This window comes from Molothrus aeneus, chromosome 11, assembly GCF_037042795.1.
Source record: "Molothrus aeneus isolate 106 chromosome 11, BPBGC_Maene_1.0, whole genome shotgun sequence".
NCBI lineage: Eukaryota > Metazoa > Chordata > Aves > Passeriformes > Icteridae > Molothrus > Molothrus aeneus.
This window is the reverse complement of record NC_089656.1, coordinates 10,540,439-10,567,805: the sequence shown is the minus strand read 5'-3', so window position 1 is coordinate 10,567,805 and position 27,367 is coordinate 10,540,439. Positions and strand designations below refer to the sequence as shown.

Genomic DNA, 27,367 nt, shown 5'->3' with positions numbered 1-27,367 from the left:
TGGAGTTTGTTTTGCCTTCCCTCTAAAAATTACCAGTATATAGCAGAGGGAAATAATGAATAAATGGAATGACTTTGGCATATAGCTAAATAGGTATTGTGAACAAGTGGTTTGGCCAATTAAAGGAACACTATCAAAGGTTTTGGCAAAAGCAGGGTTTAATATGTATTTGTGAAAACATGGCTTTACTGAGTTTGTTGGCAAGGCTCACTTGCTACACAGATTTAAAGCATACAAAGGAAGATTAAATTAGAAAAAAATTGGAATGATTTATACTAAATTCAGGAATGCAAAGGGGGCAAGTGTGCCAAGATATGGATGCAAACATAAGGGTGCAAAAGAGTTTAGCAGCACTTAATGACTGAGTATTTTAACATTTATCAAGCAATCTCATAGGGTGCACTGCAGTTATAACAATGACCTGGCTGTAGGTATGAGATAGGAACATTCACACCATAATCCATTCCCATACACAGGTAAAGTGATGTGTGCACCTATCTCCATGTGTGTGCAGGTACCCATCAACCTAAGAGGGACCTACCGTGGGTTCAGTGAATAAATCACATCAAATCCCTTTGTGTTTCCCACCAAGCAGGGTTTAGACCTCATGGACTCTGGAAATGTGTGGGTGGGGATCAGCCCAGGCTTTGCTGTCTGCCATGGTCCTTCCAGTGGGGCAGATGTGATGTGTGGGAGGTGCCCATGCAGAGGGAGGTGCTGGCACTGCTGCAGCTCTCCAGGAGAGCACAGCAGGGCCTCACTTCTGTGGGGTTTAACATGACTGACTTCACTGAGTCATCACTGAGTTTCCACCCTGGACACAACCCTGCAGTGTTGTATCCATTGATGAGATGTTGTTGTACATAATTGTACTCAAAGAGAAACAAGGGAGTAAGATTACCTCAGAGAAAGTTATGTACTAAAGATATTTTACCTTAGAGAATGTTTGTATTATGTGACAAGGCTGATTCTTTTTTATATGATATTAGTTTGCTTTTGAAACAGAAAGTATTGTATAATTTAGTTGTAAAATTGCTAACTGAATAAGGTAGTAGTGGAGCAGGTTTTCTTGGCTTTGGTTTTTTTTTTAAACTGAGTCTTGTAGAACTGAAAGAGCTGAAATATAAATGAATCTGGAAGTCTAAGAGGCTGAATATATGTTGACAGGTACCAAGTGATTATAATAGTTATGTTTTCACAAATATACATCGTTAGAGAATTTCTTTTTACTGTATCAATTATTTGTTACTGCAGTTGACAACTTCTCATTGTTTCCTGTGCTGCATAAGCAATGCCATTGTTTAAAGACTTTGCATATTGGCCATAACTCTTCAAGTTATGAACTTTAGTAAGTTTTACTATTCAAGGGGTGCTATAAAGACTGTAAGTTTATCTTTTTATGTAGCATATGGGACAGGAGGTTAAACAAAAAGGCTAGCAGATGATAAGGTGGAGATGGCTGAAGAAATTTAACAGGAGACAGAAAAGCTCTCACATCTGTCAGAGGAGCAGTTAGCTGACCAAACATCAATTACTTCTGGAAATGAGAGAGAAATAACTGAAGGATTGGAACCAGAAGGTAGAATTCATCTTTATGAATAAGTAACTGTATTTTGTTAATAAATCTATGTCTCTTTCCATTTTCTTAAGCATTTCTTACTAGCAGTGGGAGCTGCCTCATTATGAGAAGCTCCATGACAGAAATTATATTCTGGTGTACTTTATAGCTGAAGCTGGGTAGTGGATATGGTGGTGTTATTTTCTTCCCAAATGGAAACTGTATCATAATTGAATGCAAAAATCTGGTATCTGACCTAGATTCATAAAATATTAAGGGAAACCTGGCTTCTATTTTAAATGTCTTTATATTCTCCCTTAGAACTATGCTGTTCTAAAGACCATTTTAATGAATATGCTCCTTTTGTCTGCAGATAACAGCCAATGCTGGTATTGGAAATCCTTTCAGACAGAGAGAGGGGTAGTATGTCTTATCATATTCGTGACTTAAAGTTGTTAGAGGGAGATTTATTTAAAGATTATAAAAGGCAGGTCATCCTGTTCCACCTCTGAGCTTAAACTGTTTATCATTGAAATAAACCAAGTCCACAATACCAAGTTTACAGTAAAAGCACAAACAGAATGCTAAAATTTCATGTTCGTTTGCAGCTTCTGTGTAAGAATACATTAGAAAAATTGGAAAAATATGGTGTTGAATCCCTGTTGTGTTTATAAGTAATTTGCTTCAGAGAAGAAAAACCCAAAATGCTCTGAAATAATCCACCTGCATACAGAACTATTTTTTTCTTTAAAAAAAAGGATAAATTATTCTTCATGTGTGCCTGGTGTTAAGCATAGTCAGAGGAAATCCACAAATTCAGGCCATAATCCTGTATAAAGCTAACAGTTGTTCATACCTCAATTCATCACAGGACTTCTATCATTCCAGTCCTCAACTTTCATCTGGGAAGCACTACTTTTTTATTTTTACAAAACAGAAAAAAATACAGTTTAGATGACTATAAAGGTCATTGATTTGCAGGGTTAATCTTCTGCAAGGAAGAGAAGATTTGCCTGGCACTTATTCTTCATTTGTTAGTAAAGCACCTATATTGCTATCAGGCTTCTCAGCAGAACTCAGATGGACTGCAGTAAAGGGGTTTAACCACATTGATTCTTCCAATGTTTTTCACATCAAGGTGATAGTGCTCTTGAAGCAATAAAATCTGACAGAAATGACTGTATTATTTCAAGTCCATTGTCCAGTAATATTAAACAGCTGAGTCAGAATGTATATGGCAATTATTTGGCCAGACTAAAAAATATTTTAAACCTAATGCTGTCTAAGAGTAGCTTTGCTGTATCTAACATCAGTTTTCAGTAAAGTTATATATGTACAGTATCAAATCACTTCAGTGTACTTCTTTTTCTATTATTATTTGTGGGCAAGTGCACTAATCATGTTCTCTTGATTTATTCTTAAAACCAGCAATTAATTACCACAAAGACATATATAAAAAATAAGATGACATTAATACAAATTTGGAAAATTTTCTTTGAACATTATTTCAGTAGGATAGTTCTGGAAAAAAAAACCCAAGAATATTTCATACTTTTTGATCTAATCTTGACTGAACAATGCTAAAAAATATAAAACTAGTAAGTAAAATTGATGACAGTGCTTCTAACAGTTAATACTTCTCTGATCTGTCTCAGCCTTCTTTTAAAGGACCAGGGCTGTACTGTTAGATCCTATCAGATTTCATGGTTTGTTATGTTCTGCAGTGTGATATCCTAGAGGTAGCTTGATTTTTTTAAATGCTCTTTTCAAGGCTGTGAAACATCCTACAAAGCAACTAGCAACAAGAAGCAATTCTTTGTATGAGAAGTATAGCTGTTCTTTGTTTAAGCTGTAGAAGAGGTTTAGAAATGCAATCACTCATATATTCTTCATAAAGCTGCAGAGAGTACTTTTGAAGGTGGAATTGCATTGCTTATATGTATAATGTTAAAAACAATGTCACCTGTAATTTTGAGAACTAAAATTAGTGCTACTTATCTCTATTAAGTCAAAATATAATACACTTGTTCTATAATTTTCTAGTCGTGTATTTTATTTTCTCACAATCATTTAAGAGCACTTCTGTGAGAACTTTGTGTGTAGATCCATTTCAGGTTCATCAATGTCTACCTTTCCCCATTGATCTGTTCTTGTGGTAACAAAAATGCATGTTCATGAAGGGTAGATGAAACAATAAAACATCTGAACTATTAAGACAACAAGTATATTTGATACTGATTGGATTTTAAAAATATGCATTGGCTTATATGAATTCTTGGGTTAATTTTGGAATGCAGCATGTCAAAATTGTTACTGAATTTGTATTTTTTTAAGATCAAAAATCACTGCTTTTTATCTTTTGAGATAAATATCCTGCTGGTAATCAAACACTGTAAATAAAACTTGTGATTTTTGGAGATCGTTATGCTAATTATCCCCTAGATCTGAGTTGTATGCCAAACTGTTTAAGCCATTTAAGATCACACTGAGGTTTTCTGGCATGTTGCAAATTAGACAGTTCATGGTTATTTCTTAGATATGTTGATCACAAAGGGTATCTAACAGATTTTCCACTACTTAACTGTACCACTTGCTTCTTTCTCTTTTCTTCTTGTCTATGATGTATGATTAATCATAGATTACTTCATTTTGTTTCATTTCATTTACAACATTTATGAGCTTCACTTTGTCGGTATGAAATGCTTGTCCCCTTCTTTCCTTTCCAAAGTGGCATAATTAGTGTTAGCATCTTTTTTAACAGGCTACATAAAGTTTAGTGGCTGGATTAAATCAAGTCATTAACATAATGTGCTATACAATTTGCCCCTATCTCTTTTCGTTTCCAGTACATCAAAGTGCCACAGAGTGCCAGTGTAATTGGGCCTTGCTAGCTTGTCAGGTTCAGTCAGGCTGATGGCTGCTGCTTCTACTAAAAAGCTTCCAGGCATGATAATTAATAGAGAAAAGAAGTCTAAGAAATGTAAAAGTTTGGACAGTTCTCTATGAATATTTCATACATTTGAATAATCAGAAGTTAACATTATCAATTTGATGTATAATACATTGATTAAAAGCCTTGTTTCAGATCCTCAAAATAGACATCAAAACTGGGAATTTGCATTTTCTTTGGCATGGTCTTTATATTAAAAAAAATAAATTAAAAAAATCTTTTCTCTTCCATACCCTCCTCCTTTACACTCCCACATCTACACCAAACCCTTTCAGGAAATTATATAGCATTCAGTTTTCACAATAAGATTTACTGCTGTCAACTTCCAAGTTGTCTTAAAATGTGCCATGAGGCAATTACTTGGGCAAATACAATGCCCAATTTGTTTGGTAGTGGTTCTGGTTTTTTCTCTCTTTTTTTTTTTTGCAGGTGCCATAAGTGCATTCTCTTGCTCTAAGATCTCAAGTTGTAACTAATTTTGACATGAAAATCTTTCTTAAACAGCAAAAAAGTGCAAAAATACCAAGTGCTCATGGTTCTCCTGGTGAAGAGCACAAGCTTATGCTAAGATGAGAAGCTGTAAAGCTTCAAGTTTATGTATAGCAAGGCAATAAAAACTATTCCTTTTATTATGGGTTTTTTGGGTACAATTACTTGAATAGTGTATTTCCACCTATGTGCTAGCTGTATTAATTTAAAAAAGGAAATTACTTGGATATTGTATTGCAGTTTTAAATTTTGGCTGATATGATTCCTCTTTACACTTATTTTCTGCAGGACCTGAATGTCTTTAGTGTAATTCAGGGAGATATTTGAGTGTTCAATTTTTTTTCTCAACTTGGCTTGTTTTGTGAATTTAATCTGAATTTAGAGAATTAAATTTCCGGGTTTTAGTATTACTCTGTGTTACTGAGTTGGCTCAATTCTAACATGCCAGAAATACTAATCCTTTGTATTCTCCTACTCCTGTATAGAACTAATCTCTGTTGCTTTGTGTTTTTCTTCTGTAAGAAATTGGAGAATTAAAAGTGCTGCACCAGCATATTTAATAAAACAAGAAATAAAATCTATGAAACAGAACCATCTTATCAGACTATGATAACAGCAACTTGTTAAACTTTGTAGCCAGTACTTTCAAGGAGTACTGATTGGTCTAAGATTAAAAAGAACCATTTGCCATTCTCCATCTTTGAGGTGGTTGTTTGCTGGGGGTCACTATAATCCTGAAACTAAAGTAAAAGTGAGTTTAAAGTATCCAGGAAATACCTAAGCTGTGTTTTGCAACTGATAAAGTGTGAGATGACAGAAGTTTGAGTAGACCCTATGCTGAAATGATGGACTTACAACTTCTATCTACCCCTTGTCAAATACACTTTGAAGTTGTAATTGAAAGCATGTACTGCAAGTCATTCTTTGAGATAGAAGAAATGAAAGAAGAGGGAGAAATTATACCAAACAACACCAAACAGCAGCTTTTAAAATTATTCAAAACTACAGAATCTTAAGTCATTGCCTATTATTTTTTAGGTAACAAATAAAACAAATTAGTCAGAATATGAAATTAAGTAGAACGCCAGATTTAAGGCTGAATATCTTTTTTTTCTCAAGGAATTTTCTGCCTTTCATGCCTTTTTAACTTAAGAATTATGCTTCCCTTTCAAATGAAAGGTACTTGTAAGTTTACACAACATTTGAATTTCTTAATTATGTGACTGGTTGGTACCTGTGTAGCTAACTGGCTTTGAGATTTGACAGAGTTGGTTTTTATTTTTTCTGATGGATCAATCGAAGATGAGTGATTAAACATTAAAAAAGTTAAGTTTTCTCTTTGAGACAGTCTGCAGGAGTAGGTGTACCTTCATTCAGGACAGTAACAATATTGCTAATGAAGTTTTCCCAGCTTCTTAGGGAGAAAATAAAATTCAGAATTATGCAAGTTTGTATCTCACCAATCAAACAGTTTCAGATATATTTATATTTTTGTATTATTTATCCCTGGAAACATTTTATCTTTAAAGTCTGTTAGTTGTGGCTGTGCCATGGGCAAGGTGCAAAACCAAATCTTTAAAACCAATTCCACTTGAGGAGAAGCATTGAATAATTCCATGGTTTTTCTTCAGAAAGGGTGTGAGGTGAGATGAAGAGAAAGCAAGGACTGTGCAAGTGATCAAAAGTTCTATTATGAGCAAAGTGCAACCGTGACTTCATGATCAGATATGTAGTTGTCATGGTTGGGGTAGGAAAGCACACTTCCCTCTAGAACCTTCTATTTTCTAAAGTCTTTGGTGCTTTAGAGCTACTTAGGAGTTGTCATTTTGGAAAGAGAAAGAGTGCATGGCTGGTACATTACAGATTACATAGAGAGTCAGTACCTAATCATTGGCTCAAGCTGTAGCAAGTAATTAATGCCTTAGAAGATATTAAAGATGAATTTATGCTGGTCTAAAAATGATGAAATTTGGACTCTGCACCAGATAAAAAGGCAGCAACCAGAGTTCCCTTCATTGTCACAAATAGATTTTTTTATTCAGTGTGTTCTTAATTCTAGCAAGAGCTGAAGGGGTTGCATGGAGCCTTGTCATGGTGCTGATCTTGGGCCATTTCATTCTTCTCCTGGCACTTGGCAGGACAGTGATGCTGGGAGAAGATTTTCTGTGCCTTTCCCCTTCAGCAGGGATCCAGTTCCACAAGAGTTATTCAACAAGGAGAGAGAGATCTCTGCCCCAGGTCTTAGGGAGAGTCTGAGTGTATGCACTTTATTAAAGTCCCATCCATGTGGAGAAGGAACAGGGAGCATTTCTGTATCCCTCTTCCTGTTCTCACATCTACACCAGTGTGGGGAAAAGGTAAAAATAGAACATGTTATTCCTCACATGAAAAGTCACTGCATACAGGACTAGAGTAATGTATTTGCAATATGTATTCTTATGTGGATATGGTTCTGTGTTGCCCTGTTAATCATAATTACTTAATGAGTGATGTTTGTGTCTCTGTACACTTTAATTACATTGATGTTCCTGTAATAGCATTTTTTCTGGCTCTGTTCTATTGTTAATAAGATGATCACAGGAATTCAGCACTTGATAGAGGAAGAGGATTATTTCTCATTCAGTAATATATTTGTTAATCAATATTCATAGTGATTGAAATACTGATAGAAAATGGATGATTACTTGTGATTATTGGAGAATAGCTTTATATGCTCTTTGCTTGAAATAGAAATTAATAAGTGGACTCTGGAAATAAATATATAAAATGCTAAGGAGTAAAGCATGCATTTTTTTGAGCACTGGTAGATATGGGATTCAAGTTGATCTTACAGTTTAGAAGTTCCCTTTATTTTGAGTTTTTCAAGGCAATATATTAGTTAAAACTAATATGTGTAAAAAATGTAAGTGATGTAAAAAATAGGAGCGTTGGTCCTTTAAGCCAGGTATTTTCAACTCAGCTTTTCTGTGCAGAAAGGACAAACTTATTTTTTAAAGGACTTCTGTTGGATACTGTTGTTGAGCATTTGAGACAGTTGGAATTCTATTTTTCATATCAAAGTGTTAGCCTTTTATTGTAACCAAAAAGGAAATCAAAATATGGAATATATAGTTGCTTGAAGATGGTAGTCAACACTAATTACAGAATTAAACCAAGGATTTTTAATCTCAGAAATCAGAAAGATGAGAAAAGTTGAGATTTTGAATTTGGATGTGATGTCCAATGTATTTAGTACTTACCCTAAGGAGTTTGGTGATTCATCCAAATGCTTTGGGTAGCATTAATTACAAAGAGTCAATATCAAATGTAGACAAAGCATTTTGACATAGACTAAGTATCTTACCCATGTTTTGTTTTGCTAACCTGAAATGAAAGCACTGAACCAATTTCTTTGAGACATTTTTGAAAGTGTTTAATCTTCTTCAATGTCTACCCATTCTCTGTGTTAGGTGAAATTTTGTATTATATTTTGTTTTAAATGCTAAATGTAAAAACTAATTTTATTCCCATTAAATAAAATTATTTGTGGGCAGTAGTTGACAAAGTATCCATTGTTCACTTGAACAGTACCTAATAAATAAGAAAAGGCTTTAAAAAAAACAGCTTAGGAATAGATTTAAATAACATATTTCACTCTGCATCATAGAAATATAAATGGTTTTTTAAAAATGAATTCATATCATATATTGGATGCTACATATATTTTCAGCATGGCTTTATAATGTGAGTGGTTTTGTATTAATGATGAAATATGACGTGAGCTAATTATGTTCTAAAGCGGTTTTATATTTTTGATTTGTAAATATCTTTTCTAAGCAGCTTGTGTTCTGCTTTGTATATATTATATTCACATCTAATTTCAATAAAACTGGGACTCAAAATAGTCTTGACTGTTAAGCTCCAAGATAATTTGTTATTTTTTCTTATAATTTTCTAATAGTATGGCTCAGTCATTTGCTTCAGTTTAAGTAAGAAAGCAGAATACCTGAATTTATCCCACTAGCCTTGAAAAAGTGTAATATTCTTTGCCTACTGTATGCAATTACAAGTGTTAAATATGTCAAACAAATTTTAAGATATGTAAAAGGAACACTTTATAATACGGGATATTGTATTTGGACTTGATTCATAAGCTACTGTCTGTGTACAAACTAGTCTGACATAGCTGCTAAATACTTTGGGGTGAACAAAACCACTCAGCATATCCCTTTAAATACAGATGCTAATACATCTGTTCAGTGCAAGAAGAAAAGAGTTGTTTCTGAAGTAAAATTAGACAATAGAGCCAATTTCATTTTTTATGCATGTGAATGTAGAGTGCTTGAGGTTATTAGTTGAAACTGAGTAACCTTTCCAGGCTTTCATCTCTTTCTTTTCAAATTTGAATATGAAAAGCATATTCAAGTCAGAGACCATCACTTTAATGACATTTGGCAGTCATTTGATTTATTAGATTTTAGAAAAAAAAATTCCTTTTAAATATTTCATCATTCTATGCTAATCCCAGTAATATTGCCAGCTGAAGCCATGTACCTGTATTAGTGGAGACAGAATGGTGTGGAATTTTTTCTGTCATCCTAGTAAAATTTCCATGAATCTACTGAATAATAAAACAACCTTATTGAAATATTCAGATTTGGGTTTTTAGTTAAAGTGTCTTAGGATACATAATAAAAGGAAATGTCTTTTGAAAGGAGGGGGTAAAATTACTTCATCAAATATTGAAAGGACTTGACAGCAATGGAAATTGTTCTATATGATGGATATTTTTACAATAGGATACACCTGCTTTTCAGTTTGATTAATCATATAATTTGCTTGGGGAAATGTAAGCTATCTCCATAATGAATTAGAGCATTGGCTTGCAGTTTGAACACTGAATCTAGCCAGTCTTCTGCATCTGATTAATACTTCAAGTGATTTAAGTTTAAAATCAAAAATTGTCAAAATATTTCCACAGAGGGGAAATATTTTTAATAAAGATATGAACTTGAAAGAAATGAAAGAAGTAAAAAGAAATTTTTTTGACATTTCTGTACTCCAACATGTTGTGTTTGCTCTTTGAAGAATGTTTTCTTTGAATGCTCAGCTACATACTCCACTTTGGAAACCAGAGTGGCTTTTCTTTCTTTAAATTACCTAGGGAAGTACTTGTGACTTTCTGTTGAGTCTGACATTCACACTTAAATACAGAAACCTTATTACAATGTATCTGTACACAATACCACTGACCTCACTGTATAGTGTGAGACAATTTTACAAGGAAAAGAAAAATGTAATTTTACTTAAAAGAGAATAAGAAAAGGTCTGATGAAGAATAGTTGTGTTTAATTTTATGATATTATTAATTTGAACTCTTAAAGGTATGTTTGATTTAACTCATCAAGTTTAGTATATGAAGTTGAATTCCATATAAATGCAACTGTACTTTATATGCCTGACACCTTTGTGACTTGGTGGATTTTTATTGAATGGGGTGTAGTCTGCAGTAGGCACTGACAATTCTCTTCCCTTTGAAAAACTTTGGTACCTAATATTACTGAGACTGTTTCCAGCAGTTCCAGGATCACTCTGCTGTGTAGCTAAAAATAATGGCAACTGAAATTAGTGGTTCAGATAGCATTAGTACATAAACATAATCTTAACCTAATCTTCTCCAATAAACTATGATGATTGTAAAAATATTTTAAGCATCAAATGTCAATCAGCATCTGTTGCAACAATATTCTTAACTGCAAACCATGGGGCTTAGGTTCTTGCTGTGTCTATGTCCAATCAATCCATCAGTGTTAATTGTACAAACTACCTGATGGTTCACAGGGATGTTTGGTTTGGGTTAACACTTCAAGAAACACAAAATAATTATTTTGGTTTGTGTTTTGTTTCAAATAGGAAGTTGAAAAATCTGGATTAAAATTACATCACTTGGTTTTACAAAGTCATGAATTGCATCAGATGAAAGAATACAGCAGCTGAGTGTAGAATGCAGATGAAACAGTTTCCCTGCAGAGGACACCCCACTGTCACTTCCAAACCCAGCAGGTGCTCAGAGGAGTGACTGTAACCATAGAATTGGTGAGTGGGACCTATCCCTGAGCAGGTGTGTTCCTTCCCTAAAACTGTCTTATGAAAATACCTGCAACAAAGCCTATTTCCTATACATTATATTTACATTTATCTCTGTACTGTTGTATTTGTCAGTCTTCCAGCTATTTTGGGAAATACTACTGCTGGTTTTTAAGAACTGAGATCAGGAGGCAATTATTAAGTACAAACTAAAATACAAAAGTAGGCTTGTGTAAGAAATTGAAACTGCAATATATTTAAATTTGCTGGTAGTGCATACCTTTTAAAATTAGGCTTTACACAACTTTTTTTTTTTTTTTTTGAAAGAGCACGACAAACTAATTTTTATATTGATACATGATACAAAAAAAAAAGGAAAAAATTCTATCCAACCATATAGAACTGAAATACATTTAGAGAAAATATGTCATGGACTTGATCATCACTTGTGAATACTCAGTGTATCTTTAATTAGAATTTTTTTAAATGGGAAATTACTTAACTGTATTTATTACTAATAAATTGTTATTTACTTAGAATACTGAATCCTGCATGTTGCATATGCTAGACTCTAATAAATGAACATCTGAAAGCATTCAGTCTCAATCCACCATTGTGACTCCATGGATCTTTGAGGGCCTTGGGAAAGAAAAAGAAACCCACCAAGAAAACAGTAGCTCTGTGAAGTCCTGGATTCACCAAGGCTTCCTTCCATGCAGACAAATGGGATTTCTGGCATCATGTGCTAAATAAAATATTGCATGAAGGAAAACTCTTTTTATGAGCTGGGCAATTTCATCTTGTTAGCTTCTGTAGGCACTTCTCCAGATGTTCTAGTTAGGCTGACATAAATGGAATATCTTTTTCAAAACCTGATGAAATAATACCATAACTCAATAAAAGCTTCTTAAGGCTTTTCATTTTTCTTGCTTTTTGCATTATCATTGCTTTGAATATAACAAACATTTGGAGGGTATAAAAGTCTTACACAATATTCTGATTTCTGGATATACTAGTTATGGTCTAAGCATAGCTGTATTTTGGGTACTTACTCTGCAAAGTTTAACTAAAAATGCAAGAAAGATATGATGAATACAAAATAAAATTTCAGAGTTTTAAGAGGTGATTATGAAACTTCAATACATTTCAAGCTGTGATATTTGAAAATAGCATCATGCTTTGGAGAGACTGCAGTTCATAAGGGTTTCCAATGTAGAAGGGCTGTATTTTATTATTTCTGTTACTCATAACTTGTCTGTGCAACATTGCTTTTTCTATTTACTGCTTGGGTATGGATTATAAAACTGTTTGAACTTCAAAATATCCCAACAAATCAATATTAAAAGGTGGGGTTTGGCCTTAATTGTATCAGGACTGTATTCTGCAGCATTATACTAATGTGGTTGTTATTTGTAGAGGTTTGCTTAGATAATTGGGTGTCTAATTTCTACTCAAGATTAGCTTTGTGTATAGGGGGAAAAACCTAATGAGTCTGCTTTTTGATAATACCAGTTGAGAAGCCAGTAAGATAATAGTAATGAAATCTGCATGTGTGTTTACTATAGCTTTGCTGCATCTCTTATTCATGTCTAATTAGATTTGAGCATGCTGAATATTTGAGGTTAATTGAATATTTTCTTTAATAAAAACGAGATTTGCATGGGTAGAACAAAATTTACTTTGAGCTTACAAGGAAACTAATAGTCTTTTAGACTTTTGCATGGAGAAAATCGGAGCAAGTCCATAAGTAATCTAAAAAAATCACTAATTCTTCTAATAAATAAAGCATTTTATACTATCTATAACTGGAACAGATTGACTGTTTTAAAAACATCTTAACTGTTACAGAAGGCTTCATGAGATTCATTGCTTTAAAAACATTTGAACTTTTTCCCATATTATTTGCACATTCTTCACTGTCATTGTTTGGCATGTGTGATAGAGAAAATGAACAGAACTTTGTTGAAAAACAATACAGTAGAGTTCAGTAATCTGGACATACAAGATCCCATGAATTTCCATTTTCACAGGTGGTTCAAGCATGTAACTTGGCATTAATTGGAGTTTTTCAACTATGACTCTTTCACTGAGAATGGTTAAAAGATCATTTTCTTTCTTCCAGAGTCTTGGAATACAAACTTGGATGGGGGAGTTTAGACAGGAAGTTTAGATGGTTTAGGATCGTGGTGCAAACCTCTTGATTGCCCTTGACATTGTGTGGTGCCTCCTGATGACCACAGTGACTGAGAGGAGCTGTTGTGATTGCTACCACTGAAAAGAGCCATTAGAATATCTGAGAATGCCTCCAAACACTACAGGCCCATACATTCAAAGAGCAGTGAAAATTGCCAAATTATACTGTGGTTCTAGAGAACAGACAGCAGAAATAGAAGGAAGACTTATGAAACCTGGTAAAGGTTTTATATGAAATCTAATTGGGAAGCAAAAACTTTTCTCTCTTAGAAATGTGACTATTTAAACAACTTGAAGTACAAGTGGAAGTAGAGAGGAGAGGTGTGGGAAAGATGGGATGTACTTTTTATTAAAAATAAACTTCTGAAGATCCTTATTCTGAAAGTGGATTCTTCAAACATTAAGGCTCTGCATCAGGAAACATTGTTATAATTCTGTCTGTTTATTCCTTTTCTACAATAAGCTCAAGACCGTGGAGCATTTTTTTCTTCATTTGATGAAAATCTGCTTCAGAATGTAGTTGTTCAGTTGGATTAGAATGTGAACTATGAAAAAAAGTGACCTATAGCAGAAGAGCAATATTTTGAACTGCAGAGATTTCTAACATCTTTCCAGGGTCATTGTAGTCTTCAGCTTTCAGTACTTCTTTAGGACTAACTTTAGAATTGTAATTTTAGAGTCAAACTGTCATGAGTTAATTTTGAATTATTTTTGCAATTAATTGGATCAAAATATGAGATGTTCCATGCCTTGCAGCAATGGTAATGCTTCTAAGTTCAGGCAGTACTAAGGGGTGCTATGAAAACATGTTATTCATCAGGATCTAAAAATATATTTTCACTCTGGTTAATCATTTTCCCCAGACTTGAATGAACTTCTTGTGCTGAATGTATTACTTACTAGTCTGAATTTTTCCATTGAGTGAAATGAGTTTGAACTCTTTAGGTTTGTTAATAATTTGCATTTAAAATTGTTTTAGATACAGTATTAGTAAACTTAGGAAATTCCATTTGGGATGCTTATGGGAAAGGGAAGGATCTGTTGATGTGGCATTTCCTTTGAAGTTCTCTGGCTGTCCATCTGTCTCCCTGCTGCCTCCCCATCACTTCCTGTGGTGGCCTTAGGAGCACTTGGCCATGACAGTAGCACATGTGGAAAGTCATCCACATGTCCAAAAGAACAGCAGATGACAAAAACAGCTTCTCATAACCTTAGAAAGTAAGAAATTGTGAGTGGAAACTAAGGATTCAAAGTCAGAGTTGCCAGTGCTTTGCTTTCTGTTAGTAGAGAAAAAGGTGGCAAATTGCAGATTCCTTTGGTTGAATGACTTAGGAACTCAGGCACTGGCCTGGCTGTTTGTGCTAGGAGCCCATTCCTAACCCATTCCTAACTGCACTTCTGCTGCCATGTACAGGCTGGGCAGCAGCTGTGGGGAAAACTGAGAAATCACCAGCTCTGGGAAATGGGCTCCCTAGGACTAATAGAGATGTGTCCTTCAATAAACCCTCTACAGGAATTGAGGCCTTCTCATGTCCTCCTATTGCTGTATTCCAATGCTCTCCATAGCAGAGTTGACACTTTCTGTTCATACAAATAAGTTTATTTTGGGTAGCAAAAGACAGTATGAGATATGTTAAAAATTTCTGTCTGCATAGGGGAGGAGGAAACCTTACTGTGAGGTGGAGAGTCAAAAAGAATTGCTGTGGGTACAGTGGCAGAGTAACTAGAAGAAAGTGAATATTAAAAATGTTGGAGTTTAATGACAGACTAATTTCTAGCTTCACCTTCTCCCCTCAAAAACAAGTGAAAACTCTTCTGAAGAGCTATGTTTGATTCTTAGGGGGCTATATTCATTCTAGTTCTATCCTAGCAAAACCCTTTCAGTTTCACTTCTTTATTTAATTTTTAAAACATCATGTAAAACCTTTTTAGTCTTTATAACCTTTCACAGTATTTTGCTGATCTTTGCAGACTGATATCATTTGCAGGCAAGTAGCTACTTTCTCTAATATAAGATACCCAAAAACTTCTTAAAGAATTTCTTAAAACCCTGCTTCTCATTCTTCTAGTGTGTTTTCCAAACCAAGGCTAACTTTCACTCTAGGTCATATTAATAGTACAAAAATTAAAAGCTGATCCTCGTGTTTGTATTTTAAATTAAAACAATGAAAAGCTTTCAGAGCACTCACTCACACTCCCCAGGCTGTGGATTTTCTCCAGTCCATTGGTCTAGAGGTTTCTCTTATTGAAATATTGTGGCAGGAAAGGAGGATTAAATTACTGAGGCTGTCAAAAAGGACAAGCACTCTGCCATATATTATCATTATCACTGGCTTCCTCAGTGGAAGAAAATGCAGTAAATCACTTCAAATACAAAGCAATAAAGACCACTGGCTTTTAAAATCATGAGTGCTATTGCCATTAACAGAAAGTGACAGCTATGTGGCATGCTTAGATGCTGCTTGTATCTTTTTTGACAGCGTGCACATAAACCTGCCAGTGACACACCATTAGATCACATGACCTTTCAAATTTGATTCTAGCATTGTTGCTTTTCCTTAGGAAAACAGAAAGAAATGTTTAGTTTTCTTTGTTCTTTTCCTCATGCTCCTAAAGGTGAAAAACATTTGATACTAATAGTAGTTCTGATTTGCTCTGCAGTGATAAATGTGGTTAAGGCAGATCATTGTGCAGAAAGAGGTCTCAGGTCTGTTCTAAAGCCAGATCTACACATTGGCAAGTACATGTTAGTGCTGGAAAACTCTGGTATAGGTCTTAGTAAATAATGCTTGTGGTTCACCTTGTGGTTTGTCTCTCTTGAGGAGGCTGGACTGAGGAGTTCATTCTAACTAAATAACTAGAAAAAATTTGCTTCAGCTAGAAATGATAACTGCATTCTTATGGGACAATTGCTCTCAGTTCTTTCTAGTGTAGATTCATGTGGCATGGAATACAGCAAGCTCACCTAATGCTGGTTTAGTGCTGTGGTTTGGGGTTTGGTTTGGGAGTTTGTTTGTTTCGTTGGTTTGTTTTTAACCAATCTGTCCCACAAAAGAGAAAACCTAGCACCATTGTTCTATCACTAATGAATCTGAAAAGCACATATCTGCCCAGTGTAGTGTAGTACATTTGTTGTTTTCTGAATTCATGATGCTACTAAGAGTCTAAGAGGTGTAGGAAGTGTTCCTTGGCCCTAGAATTTCCAGAAATAAATAAATAGATAGATAAATCAATCAGTTGGCAGGTATTATGTGAATACATATGAGAAAGAATATAAATTATCCTTGTCCAATTTAATAATAATAATAAATTTGTTCATATTCTTTTCTTTTTGATTGTGATAGTATGTACATTACTTATACAGAATGAATTACATCCTTTGATTACATTTTCTCTTGAAGGTCAATCATTAAAATGGAATAATCAGTAATTTAAAGATTCATTTGATTTGAGAAAGAATAGGATACATGCTGATCATATTTGACATGTTGGAGTTACTTGTAAATCTTTTAAATATGTATTTATTCACAAATCACTGATTCACTCCACAGTAAGAAGGAGTGATCTCTCTTCATTTCATTTCTAGATCTGAGTTTCATGTCTTGGCCAGAAAACAGGTTTTACTGGAATGGAGCAGGGAACACCATGAAATGATTATTTGTTGGGATGGAAATATCATACCAAAACAATTCTTAGGTTTGGAGTTTAAAAAAAAACCTGAAAAATGCTTAATAAGCAAGCAGATGACTAATCCTATCATATAGAATAGGAAAGTGGATAATGTTCTACTAAAATTTGACAATACTGAGGATAAAATACTCCTTTTTTTTTTTTCCTTTTTTTTTCCCCCTGAGGGATAAATTAAGCACAGCAAAAATAGCTAGTCAGTGTGCTGCGATTTCTCCTCTAAATACTTGGATTTTCTAATAATTATTTTACAAGCCTAAGGTGAAGGTAAGGTGAGATCACAGCAGTGAGCTTTTCCTCTGAACGGAAGGGTTCATCCCCAGGTGCTGCTGCCATGGTGCTGTCCCTGTGGGCTGTTCTCTGCAATCCTTGCTGTGTCTGCCCTGGCTCGTGGGGAAGCTTCAGTTCTGCACTGACTAAATAGGAAGACAGGAAGTTCATCAGTAGCCCAGCTCCCCACTTGATCCTAGCACGAGGACCACCAAGAAAGAAAATTTATGGAAAGATTGTGCCCATACAGCGAAAGTTTCCAACTCTGTGCATTTTAGACCTGGCCTAGTTATATCTCCAACACGTGTTTTCTATCACAAGCCTTACAAACTAGTATCAGAGCTTTTTCAGCTGAAACAGGAACTGAACTAAACTAATGCTTTAAAGCTCAGGAAACCAAATTATCAAGGATATAAATATCATTGAAAATTGCCTGCAGATGGTTTAGCCTGACACTTTATTGGTGTTTGTGCTAGGCCAAATTATAGCAGCATAGGCAGTGTATTATGTCTATTAAGTAGTGTATTAATTTATTTTTTTCCTGTCACAATGAATGTTGCTGGAAATTATACTCATAATGATTGGATCCATATTAGAACATAAATAAATGGATAAATCACATGCTATTTTTGTCTTCTAAAAGAAGAATCACTTTAATGAATAGCTCTTAAAAAAGATACACTATTATAATTCATAAAATTTTTGCTAAGCCAAAGTTGCAACTATAGGCTAATTCTGTAATTGAAACTGAACCAATTAGACATTGAAAACAATGCATTTTGCAGCTTTATACACTTTTAGTTTATGCTTACAAATAAATAAACGCTAGTTGGAATTTATATGGAAAATACATATTTTTTAGAGTCCTATTTAGGTTGGAGAAGAACTTTCAGGTCATTGAGTTCAACTGTTAACCCAGCAATGCACTTCTAAATATCTCCAGGGATAGTGACTCCACCAGTTCCCTGTTCCAGGGCTTGACAACTCTTTCAGTGAATGATTTTTTCATAGCATCCAGTCTAAAATTTGTTTGGAGTGGAATTCACTCTTCATTAATATAAGATTTCAAAATAAAGCTGATTTTTCTCTGTTTTCAATTTCATTTATTGGCATGGAATCATTTTAGAAATTTATTAGAAATGTTAATTTTGGTTCCACATTTGAATTAATGGCTTTAGTTGCAGAAAATGCAAAAATAATCAGTATAAAAAAAAAAAGGAAAAAATGCTGTTAAACAGAATGATATAAAATGTAAAATACATAAGCATGAGGTGGTAGGAGACTGTTTGAAATCCTTTTAAGGTTAGTAATTGTTGCAAACCACAAAGATGGTTCTCCTATTTTGACAAGCATATTTGCTTTATGTTTTCAGACAGTCGTTGTCTCTGTCATAAAGATGGAGATTTTTGTCAGAATATTTGCTTTTCTTATACCTGTATTGTGTGACATGGGTAGCCTTTTTATTTTGTTTCTTTTTCTGTATAATGGGGATTCAAATTCCTTATTAATTTTTTTTTATTAATTTTAGGAAGACATACTTGCATTTGTAAAACTTTGGAATAAAAACAGGATACAGAATTATTATTTCAGCATCTGAACCCCATCATTATCTACTTACATGTTCAAGTCTCTTAATCAGTTAACAGGACACATTTCTGGCCATCCATGTAACTTTTTGTGACTGTGTCATAGTTATTTATTTCTTCCAGTGCTGCCTTTCAGCATTTTAAGAGTGCAGAAATTTCAGTTGTGTAGTGAGCCTTGCCTGATTCCTCACAGGTGCTGAGACCTGGAGGTAGAGTCTGTGCTCTTCTGACAAGTGTCAGCAGAGACACATGTGGAGAATGGAGGAATCCATTCTTCTAACAGTCACCCTGCTGTGATAACAAGAGTGAACAGCTTTATGCAAGAGGTTTCCAGGCTGATCCTGACAGGTGCATCATTTCTTGGTGGGAAATGATTGTTATTCCAAGGAACAGACTATATGAAGTCATTGTTCCCCAAAGTAACAAAATCTATGCCTCCATGTTATAGAACGGGGCATGTGTAGGGTGTAAGCTTCACATTAATACACTGAATTCATGCACAAAGTTTTCTACTTGCTGCTTAAAAACTCTGTTCTCTGGAATTTAAAAAAAAATTGGATCAAATTTGCATATATAAGAGCTTCTGTCCAGTTGCTCTAAATTACCTGCTGTGATAATGCCTTTAAGTGTTGTTCTAAAAACAAAAATAAATAATCATTCAGGCTTTCATAGTAAAACGTGTTTGAAACTTAAAGCACTTACTGTTTTTTCACTTCTCTTTTGAAAAACAAGTTTCATTTAGTTCTCTATTTTTTTTCTTGCACTGCCTAGAAATTATTTTCTCACATGGTGCTTTTCAACAAGATGTTAACATTTTTTCCTATTCAGTAGGTTTGGAATTCCTACAAGGAAGTGTGTACCTATACCTGGGTATTACAGAAAAGAAATGTGGAAATCAGCTAGAGAGAAAGCCTGGGATCCCAGAGAGAAATATGTAGAGTAACACTATCCATACTTTATTCATGTGTTCATATTTTGTGTAAGATATCCTTTCCTGTAGCCTTGGATGTAACGTAACTTGACGCTAACCCCTTTGAAATTACGCCTATTGTAACATTTTTAGGTTGTAAAGCTCACAAACATTCACAGTTTGACCAATGTTGCCAAGACATACCAAATGTTAGCTCTAAATTCCTGTCATTTTGTCAGTCTCGGTGTTTTTGGCCCCAGCACAAGCCACTAACTCAAGCCAGCTCCAACACAATACTGGAATTGTGTGTTTGAAAGGAAAACCATGCTTGGAGGCAATGGGTGTAATTTAAGTTCACAGAAGAAAAGCATATATTTTGTGTAGTTGTTTGTATAGCCAAATAAACAATTGTACCATGGGGTGGTGGGAGGGGGAACAAAAATGAAACATTTCTGTAAGCTTGTGGATCTATGGCTACAACTTCCCCATCCTTCTACTACTGCTAAATAATGCTGAAGAAGAAGGGAAGATTTAAAAGAGAGGGTCTTGGACTATTCTTGTCATGGAAAATGTTGAATTTAATTGATAAAGAGTTCTTGCTCATGTAGTAGAAGAATAAAAAACAGAATGCAGTTTTGCCTTTTTTCTGGTTTTTAGAGTTGATTTTTAATCCCTTTTGAATGCATTTTTTTTGTTTACACTAAAACTTACAGTGCTCAGTGATACCTCAGAAGATGAGCAGCACTTGAATGTGAAGATACTGATTTTGCTGAATCTGAAAAATTTATTTCAGAAGCAAAGAAATACCATTGAACAAGACATTGGTGGTGAGTATTAGAGACCAATTTCTTGTAAACTTTTGTAGCTTAAAAATGATTTGTTGAATTTCTACTTTTCTCTTCAAGATTTACTGTGAAAGTAATTGTTTGACATAGTGTCAAGAAGAAATTCTTTTCTATTAACTGAAGGTTTCCACATTTATTTGCAAAAGTCTGCAGAAACTATTACTGTCATTCCTTAAAATATGCTTTAAAAAACCAAAACCAAACAGCATCCCAAGCTCACGGTAATTGGTTTATAAAACCTAAGAACTTTAAGGACATGTCTGCTTCCTGTAATTCTCTATTTTGTACAATATACTTCATTGTAATAGGACTATAAATATATACCTGCATATATATGTATTAAAATGTCAGTAATTCTGTATTGCTGATGTCTGTATCTTATTTAAAGTTACAGTATAACCCCCAGGGTAGTGCAGGGTTTTGTGTCCTCCACACCAAAGAGTATCTGAGACAGTGTGAGGGTAATACTGGGAGTTGGTTGGGGGTCACTTTATCCTGAGCACCCCTCTGGAACAGCCTGTGGCCAGCCCTTCACTGTGGCTTCCCAACGCAAGGTGAGCTGAGTAGGAGCTCTGGAATCTTCCCTTGTGTGTTTTTTTAGTGTTGGGTGGTTTTTCAGTGCTCATAGGAAGGCTGGAGAAGGTTACTCAGTCCTCTCACAGACAGTGAAGGAAAATATTGTCCTTGCTTAGGGTTTCCTGTTGCCTGTGGTAGCAGAGTCATCATCACCAATGGTGCATTTTTCTCCTCCCTCTTCATTTCAATCCTCTCTCCTGTTGTGGTGAAGCTCAGGGAAGGAGCTGAGAGTATCTTTGTGATAAAGCAATCCCTCTGTGGGTGCATGAAGCAGCTCCAAGCCTGGACCCAGTGCACACAAGGTGCCCTTTGCAGAGCAGGAATTCCAGTTTGCCCTGCTGGAATGCCAGGCCAGTGTGACTTTGCTGCTTCTGCTGTTGGGGGAAATTACTCAGCTATGTAATGAGGGAAAGAAATAGGCTTTCTTACAATTTCCATTATCATGCATGACTTGCATCCGTGCAGTTGCTAAAATACTCAAAGAAGAGTATAAATACGCAAAGTTTCAGGAACACGGTAAGGAAAATGCAAAGAATCAAATCTCCACACCCTGGAACAATAACACATGGATTTGATGCACTTTTTAATGTGGCTGAACACTTCAGCTTTTCTGCACTGATAATTTTTCTCCAAGTAGTTGTACAAAAGCACATCTCCTCCAAAAAGGTATTTTGTAGTCTCTCACTGGAAGATTGTTTTTGTTCTGTATTTCAGGCCCATAATTCCCATTGTCATAATTCCTATTTGATAAGATTTATTAGTGATATATATAGAAGTTTTTACCATCTCACAAAACTCTTAAAAATCCTAATCATCTGAGAGAATGATTATGACAGGAAGGACTGGTTTTTGTTAGTAGTTATTGTGCTGTCAAAAGCTAATCATTATTATGTAATGACAGCTATTTCAATACTGAGGAGCATTTCTTCCCCTAATCATAAGATATTTGAACTTATTTTTACTGTATATGCATTATATCTATTAAAGTGATAGTAAAAGCTAAAAATACTTTTATTCTTTTTCTTAGCCACACTTCTGCCCTTCCCTGCAGATGCTGTGCAGTTTTGTTTCTCTGTTGAGTCCATAACATGTTTAAATGCATATTTTCTGAAAATTTAGAAATTTTGGAGAATTAAAATGAACTTTGCATTAATATATGTCAGATCATGGCAGAAGAGCATTTACTGTATTTTCTTAGACAAATTTATTGAAAAAGGATCTGTTGTCAAGATCTGAACATCAACTTCAATTAAATGTTAAATAGATAAATAGAATTCCTGAGTAATATGTAGATTTTCTCTGAGATGGATATTGTTTTGAGGGAAAAAAAAATAAACTTAGACACAAAAAAATACCACATGAAGATGTAGTCATTCTCAGATACCCTGAGCTTCATTCACTCTATTTGAGGACTGCAAGCATGGATCTTTTTCATATCTTGTTCCTTTCATTGCTGGTAGTGTGGAAGTGGCCTCCATGAAATTTGAAGTAACTAAGTGCATGACTAAGCAAGAGGATGGATAAAAAAGAGACTTTATAGTCAAGACATTTAACAATAAGTCTTAGAGATGATATGACAATATGAAAAGTGATAAAATAGAGTTAATGTTCTGATATCATTTATTATAGTTATCCTTCTGTTCTTACAGTAAAGTACAGTAAAGTACTGTCCTCTGAAGTCTGCTCTGAAGTCGACAGTTCACTGAGTGATTTGTTCAAGAATATACAAAATGCTTTGGATCTCTAGAGTAGCATCCAAGCTGTCCAATATTAGGTCTTTCAACAGGGTAAGTGATGGAAGGTTTATCCTGTGTTTTCCCTTCTCTAAACCTCTTCTGAGTTATCCCAGCAGCCTAGAAGTTGCAACATGAAACATCATTGCATATCCTAGAGTACTTTTCCTAATTGTTAAATACATAACCTTGCTATTTGTCAGCTGTGTAATTTGCTTTGAAAAGATATGCTGTCAAGATTATTTGTTTTTATTCAAATTCCTTCTAGAGTCATGTTAGGCAGCCTCAGTGCTTTTTGTGCAGGACTGGGAAAGAGCCTCATTTTTGACTTAGCAGCATGTTTTAATCACAGCAGCAGAGACTCTGGCCCTCTGGGCTTACTTAGATATTGTGAAAGAGTGCAATTTTAAATCATGTCAGCTAATTTCTGTAACATAGAAATTTTAAATACTGCTTTAAAACCCACATACACAAAGATGAAGGTAGTTAGTTTAGTCTAGGGGAATTATTATCTTTGCTCATACTTCACTCTTTTGCAGTAGCTTCGAATTTAAATAGTTTTTCATTGCACAAACTGTAAAGAACAACTTGCTATTTAAATACTAATAATTGTCCAGGCTGACTTGGACCCATCATACACACAGTAGAGAAAATGCATTAATTAGTATATTTTTTTACTTAAAATGATTTCTGACTATGCATATGTTTTCAGTATAGCTTGGAACACCTCTATTTCCACATTGTGAAAACTTACTAGTTTATGCACGCAATTATTATACAATAGTGTTCTTTATTTCAGAGTTAATTCCAGCCCTGATACTTTCTTTGATGTACATTCTAGTTCTTAGAGTGCTCAGTTTCCAGTAGGCTGAGTACCTGAAAAGTAACCTTTCTTTATTATTTATTTACCTCTCCCTTTTTTTTTTTTTAAAACATACACTAGGAGCCTTTTAATCTCTCCAAACGCTAAGGAAGATTATCAGAACAAAAGTGAAACCTTAAATGAAATTGCTAATGCTGTTTTGTAATGTTTCCTCTCTAGTTTTTGATTCACAAGATGACAGTGCAGTAATTGGAAGGCTCAAAGGAGCAGTGGAAGCCCTGCATGCGCTGCCCTCAGCCGAGAGGGGAATGCAAAGATGACTACGAGGCATGAAAGGAAGTTTGCCTACACAAGAGCCTTCTCCAGTGTAAATACATGCTTGATAGTGCATCAAAGATGAGATCTTTGTAATTCCTACAGTATATTTAATGTATAATTTATATGAAAAGGACGCTTGATTTGTAGTTGTAAAGTTTTGTATACTTTTCAGTCTGTTTGTTTTTATATTTCCCCCCTAAGGCTAAGAATATCTCCACAATGGACAACGCCTTGTAAATAATTAATACCTACATGATTGAACGACGTGCTTTATTTGCATTTTTAAGATTTTTTCCTACATAAAACAGTAATAAAAATGCAAGTCAAAATTTTAATTTTTAATAAAAAAACCATAAGCCTTAGAAAACTGATTAAAAATACTTTTATGTTATCCCTAATCACCCCGTTAAATGGAATGCCTGTGATTAGCCTCATTAAGAATTTTATACTGTGAAGATTTTATTAAAAGCAATATATGAAAATTACTTGGATTAATGTGTTAATCTGCCTCTTTAAAATGCTAATATCCATTTTATGCACATTAAATCTCAGTATGTGTTTTCTTTGATGCATGCAGTTCCTATCAATTAAATATAAAAAATTAGGCTAGTTGCAGGACTTATTAAATTACTGCACCCTTTTTTTAAATAACTTTTACCCTTCTACTAACATTATAATCAGCTGTTTATGGTTACCATAATTTGAAGTAGGGGGAGGGCAGGCACAATCATTTTCTGTGCAGGAGATGATTTACTTGCAGCCAACATCTGTCAAAGCACAAAAAGAAGCCATAGACTATCAGATTTTGCTTTACCTACTTGGGGCTTTAGGGATGGGCAACTGTTTTCATTTGGGTTTTGTCACTTTTAGAACTTACATCAAACATATACAATAAATTGTTGTATCTGAATAACTACTGTCTAGTGTGGAAAGTTAATTTTACAGCTTTTAACCAATCTCAGTGAAGGGTTTAATTGATATTTTTAATGGAGCTGTGAATCAATGCTGCAAAAGGATTGTCTCTTGAGAACGAGGATATAATACATTTCATTTTTTTAATTTACTTTTTTATTTGTCATTTTCTTCAAAGGATTTTATAGACTGTGGATTTCCACTGTTTGCAAACAGGCTATGTTTCTTCATAAGCATATGTAAAGTATTCAGAGAGATAAGTAATTTATTAAAATCTACCTAATTTGCCGTGATATATTAAATCTCTGCTTCAGTGATCACAGACCATTTCATTTAGAGAATTAGGCATTCCCTCTTTGTGTGATTAAAGCTCTGGAAAATGAGTTCTTTGCTCCTATTTGTGAACATTCAAAGCCTGCTAATGGCAAGAAGATGGAATAGATTATGAGACAATTCATTACAGTTCAACAGAAAAAAAAACCCTGCTATAATGCAGAAATGCAAGTATGAATATCTGCATATAGTTTGAACCATCTGTGCTCTAATGCCTTCAGTAATGGCTCTTCGTCTTCAGTAGGCTTTGAAATGACATCCATACAATATTAATTTGTTGATGTACATTATGAGGCCAGTGGAATGAATATATTCTTACCACAGAAATCTCTGAATTCCAGCATGTCTGCTGGTTGACTCCATTTTAGGGCTTACCATCTTCAGGAGGGCTTCTCATCCAGGCTTTGCCAATGCTCACAGTGTTTCATTCCGCTGGAACTTTAGGAGACCACAGACAGCTGCATTCCTAAACCCCTCCATTCCTCAGTTAATGGCCATATGTTTGTTGTCGTTTGGGCTGGCACTTAGTTCATCATTTTGGCCACTCTTTCTAGCTTTTTTTGGCTCTGTGCATCCATATTGTCAATAAGACTGTTATTATACATTACAATAATTTGAAACAGCCAGATTCAACACTGAGATTAACTGAGTGGCTTTTTAGAAATTTAGTTGTGGTATTCTGTCAGGAGGTTCTTATTATTCTTCTAATACTTTGCAAACCAAACTAAATATCCTGCACATAAACAAAGAAGCAAATTGTATTGAGTTTTGTGTGTGACTGTTTACTGACTTGCAGGAGAACTATGTTAACTGGTGCTTGTTTTCTTCTGAAATAAACCATGTGGTAAAATTAGAAAATCAGTGATGTTCATCTCACTTAAACATTTACAGTAACACCCTTAACACTTAATCTTCGCCATCTGAAGTTGGAAAGTTAGAAACCAAGAGTTCATATATTCATTAAACACAGATCTCTTCAGTAAGTTACTGCAAAATATTCCAGTTGACATTTGGTTACATTGTGTTAACTGCTCTCAGTGACTCCAACATTAACATCTATAATTTGCCTCAGGTTCCTAGACATATTTCTTCGTAAGGCTCACTGTTACTCAGTTTCAGATTTTAAGAAAATAATCCTGATTTCTATTCATGTTTATTGCTAAAACAGATATAATATTCAGCAAGGATTTTCCCAGCAGATGGATTGTATTATCTTATGCAACATAAACATATGATCATACCAGAAAGTTTTGTTCTTGCATTAAGTAGTCTGTATTTCCAAAATGCTCTTAAATCTTAATTCTAAATGCTACACTGTGCAGGGAAAGTGGAAGATGTAACCCAGTACTATTTTGTCTAGAATTTAGCAATGAATACCTTGAAGAAAACATGCATGTATGTAATCTCTAGGCTAAGGTACAAAGCAGCCATATTAAAGCTGGGTACTACCATGCTTTAAAATGTTACTCAATAACATTCATTTTTGTGGAATAGATGAATTTTTACTTTGGTGTAACTTGGTCACCACAGTGGTTCTGCATAAGATGAAATGACAGTGTCAAATGATCAGTTTTGTTATTATATCTTTTCCCATTTATTGTTACAGCTTATAGCTTTATTGTGATAACTTCTGGTGTGATTTGATAACTGCTCTTCTCCAGGTTCCCAGGAATATAGATCAAGATGGAAATTTTTTTAGCTGAAATAAACTTTATCTGTTTTAAATGTTGCTTTTAACCTTTTATAACCTTAACCTAGGAACAGAAGTTGTAAGAATAAATACATCATGAACCAGGTTACAGCTCTGTGAAGTCCATCAGGCTTGCTGTAGAGTAAGTCAAAGCTTATCTCATTATATAAGAGTAGATATAACATAACAAAATTTATTACTTGTTTTGTATATCAATATTAAAGTTAACATTAATAGTTTTAAAATGCTTCTTATTAGTTCAAGGCATAGTGAGACATTATCAGAGTTCAAGAAGTCTCCAAACATATCAAGACTAAATATTAGCTGCTAAATTTAAATTTTTTGTTTTGTGTTGGAACTGAGAAATAGTAAAATGCAGGTTTAAAAGTGTGCTACAAACCATATTCCAAATTTCAGAGCCAGAGAAG

At 34.5% G+C, this 27,367-nt stretch overlaps 1 protein-coding gene and 1 pseudogene across 1 annotated transcript in view; both read left to right on the top strand.

The window, feature by feature from the left end:
- LOC136561110 (protein fantom-like) overlaps nucleotides 1–24,917 on the top strand; it is a 47,800-nt gene extending 22,883 nt beyond the window's left edge. The window contains exons 4-6 of the mRNA XM_066557246.1: nucleotides 20,423–20,536; nucleotides 22,780–22,917; nucleotides 23,906–24,917. Coding sequence (XP_066413343.1) covers nucleotides 20,423–20,536; nucleotides 22,780–22,877 — 212 coding nt within the window. The 3' untranslated portion in view covers nucleotides 22,878–22,917; nucleotides 23,906–24,917. The remainder of the gene's footprint in view (nucleotides 1–20,422; nucleotides 20,537–22,779; nucleotides 22,918–23,905) is intronic.
- LOC136561193 (protein fantom-like) lies at nucleotides 417–16,042 on the top strand (annotated as a pseudogene).
- Nucleotides 24,918–27,367: the final 2,450 nt, after the last annotated feature.